Raw genomic sequence first — 15,827 nt, 5'->3', positions numbered from 1 at the left:
GTTGGTGTTAAGAAGGGCATCCAGCTGTAGAAACTCTGCCAAATCAAGATTGGAGCCTGGTGCAACCATCTGGTTCACCAGCCCACAGTCAAAATCGTCCAACCCATGCTAGCATGGAAAGCGGACGTTAAACGATGATGATGATGATGATTATTATAAAAACAATTTTACATTTATCTGATGGCTTACTCTATACTTTTGTTGAGTATAAATTAATTATTCTTTTGCAAGAATGTTGTTGATAATGACTTTGAAGTTTTGGCCAGCAAAACCATCAAGGGATTGTCGCTGTCAACAATATTCTTGTACAAGAATAATAAATATACAGAGTTTATATATTTCTGATTGAAGCTGAGGTTTCTTTTTGTTGTTGTACAGAGTTTGACACTTCAACTTGTCAAACAAACTTATCTCATGTCTGAGTCACAATGGAAGGAAAATTCAGCTTCAAATAAATGAAGGAGTGAATGAAGGAAGGGGGCAAGTGAGTGGAGTGAGTGAGTGAAGAGGTGAGAGTGATTGAAAGGGCAAGTGAGTGAAGGAATGAGTGAATAGGTGAGAGTGAAGGAGAGAGTGATTGAAAGAGCAAGTGAGTGAAGGAGAGAATGAATTAAAGGGGTGAGTGCATGAAGGAGTAAGTGGAGGAGTGAGTGAAGGAGTGAATGAATAAAGGAGTGAATGAATAAAGGGGTGAATGAATGAAGGAGTGAGTGAGTGAGTGAAAGAATGACAGAATGGGCAGGTTAGCAGGGGAGTGACTGAAAGTTTGAGTGGGTGAATGAAAGGGTGAGTGAGTGTAGGTATGTCTGTGCAGGCACAGCTGAGCAGTTAAGAATTCATAATCACCACAAAGGTCCACATTTGATTCTACAGTGCAGAATCTTAGATATCATCTGTCATAGCCTTGGGTTAATCTAAGCCTTGGCAGCAAAACTGGTGCACATTTTTCTTTCATATAGAGGTATGACATCAATTTTCCAGAATCTTTGGTTCCAAAGCTTTTCTAGATTACTGGTTTTTCTGAACCAGGGGTGATCACTTTGATCAACACAACAGCCAATGAAATAATGTCAGTACTCAACTGGCATTTTATTTTATCAACCACAATAAGATGAAGTGTAAAATGAAATTTTGAATTCTGAGCATAAAGAACTGTAACTATATCTATTATATAAAATCCGTTCTGTCTGTCTGTCTGTGTCTTCTAGGATCTTGGGCATCCTCCATCCGAATGTATGTTTTAAAATGTACAGATGAACCCACTCAAATTTGATATGTAGATACCAACGGTATCAGGGCGTGTATAAGTCTTGAAAAAATTACAAAAATCGATTCCAGGGGAGAATGCGGTCAATAAAGCCGTGGGAACATGCATTTGTAAAATTGTTTTTCTTGGAATAGTAAAAAAGTCTATCTTTATTTTTTCTTTTGCTGGTGTCTCAAATTTAGTTTAAATCAGTGTTTCTCAAAGGGGAGGCCTATGGGATGATCGGACAAATTGTTTTGAGAAAATTTGGTTTAAATGTTCGACAACTCAGCACCATCCATTGGACGGGGGGGGGGGTCGTTTTGCTCATAGAATATATTTTGTTTCACACTAACAATTCAGCCATTTACAATCATCTACTAGTAGTTTAACTATACATTTTAAAATATTAAGAAAATGAAATAAGTAATATTACATTTGTCCAAGATGTAGTGGTTTATTGACTTACCTCAGAGCAAAAATGAACAGCAGGTAATAGGTTGCCCGTTACTACTAATCCCACGAGTATATATAGGAAACCAATGGAACAGGAATACAAAACCTGCATTAAAAGTAAATGGAAAACTTTAGGTATTTTATCAACAATATATAAATGAGTATGCATATGTTGTACAGGCATCTACACCAACATAATCAGTATTGTCCTTCTCATCACATCATCACCACCACCACACCTAACTGATTAGAGGCCTACCATTAGTTTCATGCAGCACCACTTTTGCCAGAAAATATGGTTTACCCTCAACATCGTTTCTTGATATTTGCAATGTTGTGATTTTAGCAGTTAAAATAGACAAAATTGCCATGACCCTAAAGGAAGAGATGTGTGAAGTCTTTGTTCATAGAGACAATGCATATTTGGCACGATGTGTCTGGGTAGCATTGAGATTGTGATGCGGAGGGTTAGGGAAGAATAAATGATACTATCATCAGTGTAGGAGTGTATGTTGTTGTCAATGATAGAATGTAGCTTATTCATGTCTTCAAAGAGATTGTAGGGGACAAAACCAAATAATGAGATGCACTATAGGTGATAGAAGGTGTCAGATAGCGCTCCTTAGCACACACCATGACAGTGTAGCCTGAAAGGAAGTCAGTGATCCAAGAGATAAGAAACGGATGAAGCCCATAGGGAGGTGGGGGTTCAAGAGGAGATCCTCATCCAAAACAGATAAAAGCTTTGTTAATGTTGATAGTAACAACAAAGTCTTCACTAAATTTTTCTAGAGTGAAAGCACACTGGTAAACAGACTGATAGTAGGTCTCTGTTAGATCTACCAGTATGGCATTTAAGAGAGAGAGAGAGAGGTATTTGAGAAGATTGTTGTAAATGACTATTTCAATAACCTTTGAGATAATAGAGGTGATTGCAATACATTGGTAGATGGTAGGGTGAGAGGGCTGTCCTTCTTGAAATGGAACACACAACCATATTTCCAATGATCAGAATATAAGCATGTAGAAAGAGAGAGATTGAAAAGTTTTAGGTGAATGGAGTTATCGTTGGGGTACATTGAGATTAGGAGACGAAACACTACCAGGGCCAATAATCATGTTGTTTCAAAGCAACTAGAGATATTTACATGGTTTTCATGGGAATGGTGGTGAATCTAGTAGAATGGATTTATCAATTATGTGTAGTGTGGAGGTGTTTACAAAGTAGGTAGCAAAAGTAAAACTTTCTCCACGGGAGTGCTGCTTACTGATCCTTCATAGTCGAGAAGTAGAGTGAAAGACAATTCCTCAAAGGTAGTTAGAGGGCCTTCTGGCAAAAAAAAAAAAGAATCAGATACAGAAAAGCTTGAGAGATGTGTAATGCATAGCAGCAAACCCTCATAGTTCAGATGATAGTCTTCGAGGAATTGTGCTGCTGGGTGAAAGCTTCACCTCTAGCCCATCAGTAACAACAGTTTGTTAATTCAATTCCAGAGCTCAACTGGTGCTTATTTTACTAACTACAGAAGAATGGTAAGTAAAAAAGTGTCTTTGTCAGAATTTGAACTAAAAATTCAGAGGATCATAATTAAATATTTTACTCAAAAGTGTGTTCAGAGGTGACTTTAGAGCTAATCAAAAACAACAATTGGTTAAAAGTTAATAAATGATTATTTTTACCATTTCTATATTGCTACAATTGAACTTCTTCAATACTTTCTCTTGCACATTTCCAATCACAGCATCTGCACACAACGCCAACAATATTATAAATATTCCTGCAAAAAAAGTTTTAAAAAAAGAAACATTACCGATTAATATTAATGTCTAATTTTGGTACAAGGCTACGCATTCGGGAAAGCAGAGATAATAGTCAATTAAACCAACTTCAGTTTTCAATTGGCACTTATTTTATTGATACTAGCTAGAAGGATGGCACCTAGAAACTGACCTCAGCAAGATTTGAACACAAAACACAAAGGGTCATAATTAAATCTTGTTAGGCATTTTGTTCCCAGTTCAACTACTTCCACAAGTCTACCATCCTTGTCAACTGATATTAATATTTCCATAGTACTAATGAAAAAAATTCTCTTAATTAGGGACAAATGAATCCTTTTTCAACTCATCCTCAAATGAGATCCTACCATCTTAATAGATAATGTAGTCATGGATAAACTATGCCTAAATAAAAGAGAGGATGGTTCCAACTGGAATGACATTTAAGTGGAGCTGATCATGAACTAAGCAAGAACACAAAAATAAGGGAATTCAGTGATATATATAGTCTAAGAATACAATAAATTCTATAATGTCAAGCAATCTGTAATGTACTGGAGTGAAGAGCATTTGTATATTTGCATTAATTTCACTAGAGCCAGCCCTATTAAAGATAAGTCTAGTAGAAAGTTTCAACAAGCAAATTTCTCTATTAGGGAGTAAAACCACTTTTTCGCAAATCTAACTTTGCACCAACCAATATTAAAATTAGGCCTATGACATAATACCACATTTAATGGATCAATGAATGTTTGAACATGTTTGTGATTGCAAAGGATGTCAAGTTTTTGAGAAAAGGCAAGGAAAGTTGGAAGACTGAACTCACATCATTTGGACAGAACCAATGAACGTTAAGAAACAGAAGAGAGATTTTTCAAAGAGACAGTGAGTATCCGTTACTATTTGTTTTATGCATGATTCCTTCAACACTGCTTCTGAGAAAAGTAACATTTGGATATGAGCTTAAAAGAAATCAACAAAAGAACAACCATCTATTATTTAGATGGTCTCAGTTTATTAGTGAACATAATTCACAGCTTTTGCAAGGACATCAAAATGGAATTTGGTCTTAAAATAAAAAAAATGAAGTCATGTACCTGAAGAGAATGAAAGTCCATAACTGAGCAGTAGAGAGTAATATCACTATTAACAGCCATAGCTCAGTGTAGTTGTGTAAACATTTACACATGCATGCACACACATGTATATATAATGCACCTCACACAAAACCCAGAACTACTCTGATACATGAAAGCAAATACTCTTTCCTAGTTCCTAGTCGCATGTTTAAATAGAGTTATTTAACCAGGTCTCTCCTGCCATTCTCACCCACCAGAATGGCTCACTCAGCTAAAGGCATCCAAAAACCAGGTGGTAGTATTAAACCAGACAACAAATTACTATTTCCGTATTTCTATTGTGAGTTTATTCTAAAATATTGGTAAATTTAACAACAAATAGAAGCTATACTTTACTCACCATAAACATTGAAATTAGGTGATACCGTACTATCAGCTATGGTGAACAGAGCCAGTCCAACACACATGGAAATGCAGGCAATGACATCGATGAAACTATAGCGTTTACCTGAAAGAAAAATATTAATAAGTCTCAATGAAAATAGGCTTATTAAATAATATTCAATTTGCTTACCTGTGTTTTGTTTTTTTCTCATGCTAAGTTGGCTAAGAAAGGAAGAAACTGAGGAAGAATTTATACAGCTGAAATGCATTTCTTGTCACCAATCCATATCAGTTTTTCAAGTACGTAAAAAGCACCATCCGACCGTGGCCGTTTGCCAGTCTCATCTGGCACCTGTGCCGGTGGCACGTAAAAAGCACCCACTACACTCACAGAGTGGTTGGCATTAGGAAGGGCATCCAGCCGTAGAAACACTGCCAGATCAGACTGGGCCTGGTGCAGCCTTCTGGCTTCCCAGACCCCAGTTGAACCGTCCAACCCATGCTAGCATGGAAAGCAGACGCTAAACGATGATGATGATAATTGATGATTCCAAATGAACTGAAAAGTACAGAACTAGCAGATGATTTGTTGACAGGAAGGCTAACATCATCATTGGTAGCAGCTCAATATCAAACAGTGACTTCACTACTTGTAACTGAGCTGCAAAGAATAACATCACCATCTGTAACCATACCTCAGTGTAGCTTTGTAACTATTTACGCACACACATTCACAACAGCCACTTTTCAGTTTCAATTGACCAAAGTACATCACAAAGAATTGATTAGGTCAGGGCTGTAGAAGACACTTTCCAAAATGTCACACAGCAGGATTGAATCTGAAGCCATGTGGCTGAGAAGTGAATTTCTTAACCACATGACCAATTACTACTTTCATTGCTGTTGTTGTTTAGCCCCAGGTCAGTCCTGATCAAACAGACTTATTATGAAAGGCATTTCATCTGTGTTCCAACTAGAATTTTTCCCTTCTTTGGTCACTAAACTTTGCTTGCGAAGACCTGTTGTGGCAAGTGAAATCAAAATCAAAATCAAAATCATTTCGATGACTGGCATCCGTGCTAGCGGGGTGCAAAGAGCACCATACGAGTGTGATCGTTGACAGAGAGGCTATTCGAGTATGATCGTGCTAGTAGGGTGCCAAGAACACCATCCGAGTGTACGTTGTGATCATTGCCAGAGCAGCCAACTGGCTTCTGTACCCATGGCACGTAAAAGGGCACCATTCGAACGTGATTGTTACCAACGTCGCTTCACTGGCACCTGTGCTGGTGGCATGTGTAAAAAGATTCCAGCGAGGTCGTTGCCAGTACCGCCTTAGTGGCCCCCGTGCAGGTGGCACGTAAAAAACACCCACTACACTCTCGGAGTGGTTGGTATTAGGAAGGGCATCCGGCTGTAGAAACACTGTCAGATCAAGACTGGAGCCTGGTGCAGCCATCTGGTTGCCAGCCCCCAGTCAAAACCGTCCAACCCATGCTAGCATGGAAAACGGACGTTAAACGACGATGATGATGATGATGATGATTAGTCTCTTTTCACTTATGATGGTAGGCTGGATTTGAGGAAGATGTGGCTGCTAGGTCTACCTTCAATGCAAAGCCAATTTGACATCTGTAACTATGTTTTCAAAGATCCAAACTCACCTTGCCATCCATGTCTTTGATGATCTTTCTACCTGATCAGTACTGAACCAAGGTTAAATAATAACTTTTAAGCTACAGATACCATAACTCTCACTAGTATCTCATTAAAGTTTCTGATGACAGAAAACATTTCTACTATAAATAGTTAGGAAAAACAAAATACAAAATTTCTTACCTTGAATGATAATTCCACCAATCATGACTGGAATAAGTTTGCAAGACTTAAAAATCTGTTGCGTTGGGAAGTTCAAATAACCCATAGAAGAATTTGACAATCCAATAGTTGCTACTGAGATGAAAGCTAGTATGCTATATGTCCTTAATGGTGCTCTGCATTTCAAAGAAAGAAAGAGTCAAAAATCAACATGGTTATAAGTTCAAATCTAATTTATTTCTTTATTGCCCACAAGGGGCTAAACATAGAGGAGACAAACAAGGACAGACAAAGGGATTAAGTCGATTACATCGATCCCAGTGTGTAACTAGTATTTATTTAATCGACCCCGAAAGGATGAAAGGCAAAGTCAACCTCGGCAGAATTTGAACTCAGAACGTAGCGGCAGACTACTGCTAAGCATTTCGCCCAGCGTGCTAACGATTCTGTCAGTTCAAATCTAATTATGGTCACCACTTTCACCAGTTGGTCAACTAACAAAAGAAGGATGTCCAGCTCTCACTCAACAGAGCAGCAGTGACAAATAACAAATAATCATCCAACCGCAAATATTAGATGCCATAACTTTAAGAAATTACATAAAACATGAAAACATTGTATACAGATTACATCTACAGGAGTAGGTGGAACGGCAGAGTTATTAGTGTATCAGACAAAATGTATTGCAGTGTCTACATACAACTCTTTACATTCTAAGTTCAAATCATACCAAATGAACTTTGTATTTCAACCTTCTGGAGCTCATAAAATTTAAATACCAATCAAATACTGGGGGTTGATAAAAATTAATTGCAACTTTTCCCCAAATTTGTGGCCTTGTATATATCCAAGACATCTGCTAATATTACTATACCATCTTCTTAATATCCACTTTCCATGCTTGCATGGGTCAGATAGAATTTGTTAAGGCAGATTTTCTATAGCAAGGTGAACTACCTGTTTCCAAGGAAAGTAATATTTCCCCATAGTTGGATATATTTCACAAAAGACTGGAAATGAAGAACAATGCTTATATGATAAGATGTTCATTTTACATTTATCACACTATATCAAATCAAGGAAACAGACACATGATGATGATGATGATGATGATGATCATTGGTTACCTGTCTATTTTCAATTAAGATTTAAAATATGTTCTAGTGTTCATAAAATATGTGTTTGGTTTTGTACCAAAATATTTCAAAAACTCACTAAATTTAGCTCCGGCAGCTTTACGCACAACAGAACCTCAGGGATGGTCCAGCAATTGTCCCTTTTTCCCCCCACCTCTTCAACAACCACACATTTAATGGAACTTTTAAGTATATCACATCCCACCATGCTTCTAGAATTCATTCTTCTTCTTACAGCATTCACCCGGTGTGGGTTGAGCTGGCTTCATTTATCCTCAATGCTGCATCTCTCACAAACGCCGACCAGGCCTGGCGATTTAAGGCTAACGACCGCGTGATCTCCAACCACTCCTTATTCCAGTGGCGAACGCCATAGATATGGGGGCCTAGGTTGGGTTCCTGATCAGCCTAGAATTCATTGCCAGCCAATAGATGATTGTGTGATTACAAATTATTTCATAACAAATTAAAAACACACCTTGTTATTCTTAGGGATGATTGTCTTTTGCCAATTAATTACATGTGCTATTTACTTGATCTTCACTTTGGTTTTATTATAATGATTTTTAGTTCATTTGTCTGTCAAAGTTCTTTCCTCACACATTCTGCGACCTCATCAGTGACTCTGAGACACATGAGTCAGAGAGTCATTAAAAACACATTTTGCTGAATCTCTTAAAGCAAATTGATTTATTACATAATCATGTCAGGAAGATCAGAGTCGTATGAATTTGAAGCACCAATACTTTAGACTGAGCATTCCTTACTATTACTACACTAGAAGTCAAAAATAAGCTAAACCAAACAAAGAGCTCTCAAGAAATAAACACGTCCTAGCACGCTGCCGTCTCTGCTCGAACTGCCACACGTGCTTCCTGCCCATGCATGCCCCATGGCTGTGCCACAGGCCCCTGCAGTCTTCACTTCCGTCTACCACATCTGCAATCCTCTCCATCAATACCACATAGCTCATCACAGCCCATAACACGACTAACACCACACAAAATATATGCGATTATAAAAAGAAAGCATATGTTCTTGCCAGAAGAGTGCCGCTACTAACTTTTGTGAATTGCTGTGTTGCTTATAAATGAGTTTTGCTCGACTCATTACTAAGATACAACAACCGTTTGGTCGGACCAAATATTCTAGTGCTTTTCTGGCTCTAAGCATTTATCATCATCATCATTTAATGTCTGTTTTCCATAATGGCATGGGTTGGATGGCTTGAGAGGAACTGGCAAAGCCAGGGGCCACACTAGGTTACATAGTCTGTTTTGACTTGGTTTCTACAGCTGGATGCCTCTCCTCATGCCAACCACTTTACAGAGTGTACTAGGAGCTTTTACATTGACACCAGCACCAGTGATATTTTACACGGCACCAACACCAGTGTTTTTTTCTGTCACACCAGCATCCACACCAATGATTTTGTGTGTGTGTATGTGTGTGTGTATGGAATCTTTGTTTTAGGATGTACAGAATTTAATCAATAAACATAATAACAATGAAAACAATGATGATAATGGTTTCTAATACACAAAGTCAGTAATTTGAGTGGGGTGGGATAATTCAATACCATCAACCCAGTACTTGACTGGTGGTACCTAATTTTATTGGTGAAAAGCAAAGTTGACCTCAGCAAAATTTGAACTCAAAAGAATTACACAAGTTATTTTGTCCAATGCTCTCTTTTACTCTTTTACTTGTTTCAGTCATTTCACTGCGGCCATGCTGGAGCACCATCTTTAGTCGAGCAAATTGACCCCAGGACTTATTCTTTGTAAGACTTATCCTATCAGTCTCTTTTGCTGAACTGCTAAGTTACGGGGACGCAAACACACCAGTATCGGTTATCAAGTGATGTTAGGGGGACAAACATAGACACACAAACATATACACACACATACATACATATATATATGTATGTATGTATATGTATATATATTATATATATATATATATTATATATATATATATATATATACATACATATATATGACGGGCTTCTTTCAGTTTCCGTCTACCAAATCCACTGACAAGGCTTTGGTCGGCCCAAGGCTATAGTAGAAGACACTTGCCCAAGGTGCCATGCAGTGGGAATGAACCCAGAACCATGTGATTGGTAATCAAGCTACTTACCACACTGCCACTCCTGCACCTAATGATTCTGTCGACTCACCAAATAAAAATAAAGATAGGATTAATACTCTGAAAGATTATCTTATCATCTCAGATATTTAAACTTTTAGCAAGCATAATTGTTCCAATAAAAAATATATCATTATTATTTTACATGTAGATGCATATAAAATAGTTGAGTCAATAAATGAACAGCTTATGCTCATTTAACACTGTAATGTTTCTATGACCAACACATTAAAACATTTATTTCCATTTAATACCTCAGACCACCTGACTTAAACATAAATCATTAGTATTAAATAGTTTGTCAATATAAACATTAGCAGCTCTTTTTATTTATTGCTCTGTCAGAAGAGAAATGGCAGAGTCCATTGGAATTTTTCAGACCATCTGTGACTGGTAGGAAGAAGAGAAAGTGTTGTCTTCTAGTCAGAGACTAGATCTGATAACATGTGCTAAAGCACTCAAGGGTCAGGTGGCAGTTTTCAATAAGGTGACTGATTATATACAAAAGTTGTGTCATTATGCTATTGAAAATTGGTGAATAAACAGTTGTTACTGTCAACAAAATGCTATGAAATAATCAGTCCAGCTCTTTGAATTCTGATTTCAAATCCCACCAAGTTCAAATTTTCCTTTCATCATTTTGGAATCAATGAAAGATATCAGTCACAGGTAGCAGATTTGTTTGCATCCCAGGAAGTTCATTTTGCCATAATAAACACACACAAAGATTCGATTTCACTTCTATGTCATTATTCATCAGCTGATTACCTATTTAACCAACTAACCAACCAATTGTTTGCTTAATCATTAGGTTAATCAATCAATCAGTTGTGTCGGCTAAACTCCTTTTATCACTATTTACAAGCCTCTTCAAAGACATGCCACCTCTACTCTTGACATACAACAAAATCTGTTTCAACAAACGGTTTCACATCAAAAATCCTGCACACCAAATACAAAAACAGAATTTTTGTAGCATCAAACGAAGGCTTTATGATATTTGCTGCAGCTTTTTAATATTCAGAGTTCAAATTCCACTAAATGCCAAAGCATGTTTCCACTCCAGCAATCAGATATTTGCTCACAAAAACTAAGAGTGTCAGGAGAATATCAATGTCTGCTTATGGACAGGAGTGGAGTTAGTTAATTGGCTGTTTAAAGAGACTAAATTGTTGTTTACTTGAACTTTGTAATGAGTAAGCAACTAAGCAATTAACCAGAGCAGAAGCATTTTCTAGTTTTGCAGTGTAAGACTTATATCGTAGGGCGTCATTTTGGCTAAATCATGAATGTGCAAGCATGAAAATCAAATAATACAGTCTCTAAGAATTCCGAGTGTAATAGTTTGCCACTTACTTCCGTGCGTCTTCCTTTTTCCAGTGAGATTCCACAATACCGAAGAAGCTATACCAAGCAAACTGCAATAATGTAAGGTACCAACCAAATGGACGAAAGCCATCTAATCTAAAGATAAGTTCCTGCAAAAAATAAGCATATACATTTAGACAGAAACAGATAGAGATACACACATACATGCATGCATACATATTTATCATTTTAATGTATACCATTCCAGGTGCTTTATGGGTAAGATAAAATTTGTTGAGGTAGATTTTCTAAAACTGAATGGACACTCTTGTTGTTAACCTCACCTGTTTCCAAGTAAGGTAATGGTTTGTTTTATTCTTTTAATTGTTTCAGTCATTTGACTGCAGTCATGTTGGAGCACCACCTTCAGTTAAACAAATCGACTCTAAGACTTATTCTTTGAAAGCCTAGTATTTATTCTATCAGTCTTTTTTGCCAAACTGCTAAGTTATGGGGATGTAAACACACCAGCATCAGTTGTCAACTGATGATGGGGGGACAAACACAGACACAAATACACACACACCACACACACACACACATATACGACAGGCTTCTTTCAGCTTCCATCTAACAAATCCACTCACAATGCTTTGGTCAGCCCAAGGCTATAGTAGAAGACACTTGCCTAAGGTGCCACGGAGTAAGACTGAACCGGAACCATTTAGTTGGGAAGCAAGCTTCTTACCACACAGGCACTTCTACATTTATAGTTCACACATGTTCTGCGCCTTTAGTTCGCACATGCTTTCATGAAAGATGGCTAACAAACAAAACAGCTTGGGTGACAAAGATGTTTGTTTGCAATTATAATGCGATATCAAGACAGGGAGAAATACAAATGCACACACACAAATACATAGTGAGAAAGTTTTCGGTTCCTGTCTACTAAATTCACTCACAAGGCTTTGGTCAGCTTGGAACTATATAGTAGAAGACACTTGCCCCAAGTGACAAGCTGTGAGACTGAGCTTCTTGAAACTACTTGATGGTAAAGCACGATTCTTAACACTCAGCCATGCCTACATATATAATTTCATTTGGGTGTTAATCCTGGATTTACCCATTAAGCTCATCCTTGGGTACAGTGGAATTGCTGAAGCCCATAGTAATGTCAAACTGATCAGGTCTAACTTTATCCAGTATTTTCCTTCAAACTCAATTATGAACTTTCTAGTAGCTAGTATATCTACTTCTTCTTTAGATGAGCATGTCCATTTATCTAGCAGAAATACACATCAGATTTGCATTTAATGAGAATAAAGCTTTAATAAATAAGTTCTGAAGGTGTATAAGTCTCCATTTAGCTTTATGATGTCTTGATTATATACTCTGTATGCTGTACGAAATCCAGTAAAGCAAACTCGGGGTTTACTTATCAAGTGAAGTACTGTTTAGTTGTTTATCTCAAACAATTCTGTATGTTCCCTAGTATTCAATGAGGCTAACCAGATCTGGATTGTATCAGAATGCCCGGACTTCAAATCCTTCTTCCATTAAATTTTGTGTGTACACACACACACACACACACAACAAGCAAGAAGAAAAGAAGTTTGCTTCTCAATCAATGCTTCCATGTTTGAATCCACTGCATATAGCTGTGGCTGTGTGATAAAAAGTTTGATTACCAGCCACATGGTTCTGGGTTCAGTCCCACTGTGTGGCAGCTTCGTTACTTGTCTTCTACTATAGTTATAACCAGCCAAAGCATAGTGAGTGAATCTGTAGAGGGGAAACTGAAAGAAGCCAGTCATGTGTATGTGTGTGTGTGTGTGTGTGTGTGTATATTTGTGTATGTGCCTTTGTATCTGTCCCCCACCACTGCTTGACAACTGGTGTTGATGTGTTTACGCCCTTGTAACTTAGCAGTTCTGCAAAGGTATAGGATACAATAAGTACCTGGCATTAAAAAAAAAGAATTAGTACTGGGATTGATTTGTTCAACTAAAATTCTTCCAGGTGGGGGCCACAGAATTGGCTGCAGTTGGATGACTGAAGCAAATAAAATGAATTATGCTACTTTAGGTAAATGTAGCTTTGGATGGACTCATGCTTTCTGAGCCCATTTAAGGCTACATTTGTTATCCAAGGTGATGTGCAGTTGCATTTAGTAGCTGCAAACTGAGCAGAAGTATATCATGTACATCATCATCATCATCGTTTAATGTCCACTTTCCATGCTAGCATGGGTTGGACGATTTGACTGAGGACTGGTGAACCAGATGGCTGCACCAGGCTCCAATCTTGATTTGGCAGAGTTTCTACAGCTGGATGCCCTTCCTAATGCCAACCATTCTGAGAGTGTAGTGGGTACTTTTACGTGCCACCGGTATGGGCAAGGGTCATGGAAAATCACCGTTTCTTTTTTACGTGTCACCTGCACACTGGCACAAGTGCCAGTAAAGTAAATGTGTGTGCATGTTTCTGTACTTGCATGTGTGTGCATGCATCCAAGAGTATATCTGTATTTCCATAAGAAGCAATCAATGAAATAAGTATGGGGATCACTACAAACATGTGAACAGGATATACATGCACATACACAAATATGTGTGTGTGTGTATACACACATGTACACACACATCATCATCATCATGTTTTCCTGGATCAGACAAAGATTAGTGAGGCAGATTTTCTATGGTCAGATGCCCTCCTTGTAGTCAACCCTCACCTGTTTCCAAGTTAATTAATATTTCTCCATGGCCAGACATTTTCTCAAAGAATATTGGAAATGAAAAACACTGCTTATGACACTGACAATCATCTGAGAACTCTCACATGACATCAAGACAAGGAGGTACAAACATCTGCACACACACATACACATTCTTGTACTCTTTTATTTGTTTCAGTCATTTTATTGCAGTCATACTGGAGCACTGCCTTGAGTTTTAGTCAAACAAATCGACCCCAGGACTTATGTGTGTGTTCATGTATGTATGTATGTGACTTTTGAGTGCTACTGGTAACATATAACCCAGTACAACCTGTTGCATGGTCGGGTCGTCGGCGACTAAACCGGCAACCCCACCAAGCTTGCTTGGTGAAGAGAGTATTTATTGGACACCCTGCGGGATGAAAAACAAAACCCGTCAAAGGGCAGAGGAACTCTTGAGAGTCAACGGCCATCCAATAAATGTCTTAAGGCTGTATCATGCGCGGGGACATAGAAATAATCGGACTGAATACCTGATCGCGCGGTTAAACCATTGGGAGTGAAGGACTCCAAGCCTTTGTTAGGGCATCCTTCTAGGAGAAGGTAACTCAGGTAACTGGGATAACTCCGACATAAAACCTGCAGCTCAGTGGTTACCGATGATGTTGACTTGTTCTTCTTTTCAGATTATGACTGCTGTTGCTTAGTGAGTGGTATTGACTCAGTGCACAGCCTTTCCTCACTTTAAAAAAAATCTTCTTGCACATGCATTGCATGATAACAACATTGATTAAGCTTCGTGCAATGGCTATACTCAATAGCGAGGGGGCAGCCACCATGTGACATATGGTATAATGATAAACAGGGCAAATTTTAGCCATTTCTCTGCAGACTAAAAAAAAATCAATATTTTGCTATGGCTTCTTTGCTCTCTTACTCTAAACTTGTTGACTTTAGTATTCGTTAAAGCCACCTATTTGTATCTCCTGCAATCCTGGTCATGGAGTGACTACAGCTGGTCACAAGTGACATTTGTCAGTTAATATAACTATAATTATACAAGTGGTACAGGAAGTTGTAATTTTAAAATGCCATCTGTTACTTGATACAAAAATCAACAAAATCAATCAAAAGATTTAATTTCATTAAATGAGTGAAAAAATTACTGTAACAAATGCATCTGCATGTCACTGAGAAATATACAGAGAGCGAAAAAACACTTCCTCTAAGCAAGCAACTAGAGACTTGTTTTTTAAAAAGAAATTTACAAGTTTGCCTACTAGAACTTGTGAATTGGCGAATGCGTCTACAAGTGATGATATGTGCGAGTCTAGTGTGAGTGAAGGTGATTCAGTAAAAGATGATAATAATAATATTTTTTTATTGTAAACTAGCACTATGACCCGGAAACGCTGGGTCATAGTGCTAGTGCATGCATATACAGCTGCATGCATGTGCACATACACGCAAGTACTGTCCAAATCTCCAACCAATCACATACAGCTAGCTGGCATTCAATTGGCGTATCAAGTTTTGGGCATTTTGATTCGGTTTTGGATCGAAAATTCACGAAAAGGTCACTTCTATTAATTTTTAATTGCTTTGTGGGGTGACTGGGGAAATGTAAAGATGTGCATGACAACCCTTGAATGATTTTGAATGACCATAGGAAGTGCAAGCTCTCTAACTGAAAAATTGTAGATTTGTATAAAGGAAACGCACACAGACATTTTGCCGTTTATATATAGAGAGAT

At 37.9% G+C, this 15,827-nt stretch overlaps 1 protein-coding gene across 3 annotated transcripts in view; it reads right to left on the bottom strand.

Annotated features, from left to right (window-relative positions):
• The window catches only part of LOC115213927 (adenosine 3'-phospho 5'-phosphosulfate transporter 2-like), a 37,105-nt gene that overhangs the window by 8,178 nt on the left and 13,100 nt on the right, over positions 1 to 15,827 (bottom strand). For all 3 annotated transcript variants that reach the window (XM_029782922.2, XM_036504697.1, XM_036504696.1), the window contains exons 3-7: positions 11,406 to 11,527; positions 6,784 to 6,938; positions 4,961 to 5,068; positions 3,383 to 3,480; positions 1,716 to 1,808 (exon numbers count right to left, since the gene is read on the bottom strand). In XM_029782922.2, the coding sequence (XP_029638782.1) occupies positions 1,716 to 1,808; positions 3,383 to 3,480; positions 4,961 to 5,068; positions 6,784 to 6,938; positions 11,406 to 11,527 (576 nt within the window). The remainder of the gene's footprint in view (positions 1 to 1,715; positions 1,809 to 3,382; positions 3,481 to 4,960; positions 5,069 to 6,783; positions 6,939 to 11,405; positions 11,528 to 15,827) is intronic.

This window comes from Octopus sinensis, linkage group LG7 (genome assembly GCF_006345805.1).
Source record: "Octopus sinensis linkage group LG7, ASM634580v1, whole genome shotgun sequence".
In the NCBI taxonomy this organism is placed as follows: Eukaryota; Metazoa; Mollusca; class Cephalopoda; order Octopoda; family Octopodidae; genus Octopus; species Octopus sinensis.
The sequence above is the reverse complement of the archived record's forward strand: the minus strand, read 5'-3'. Positions and strand labels throughout refer to the sequence as shown.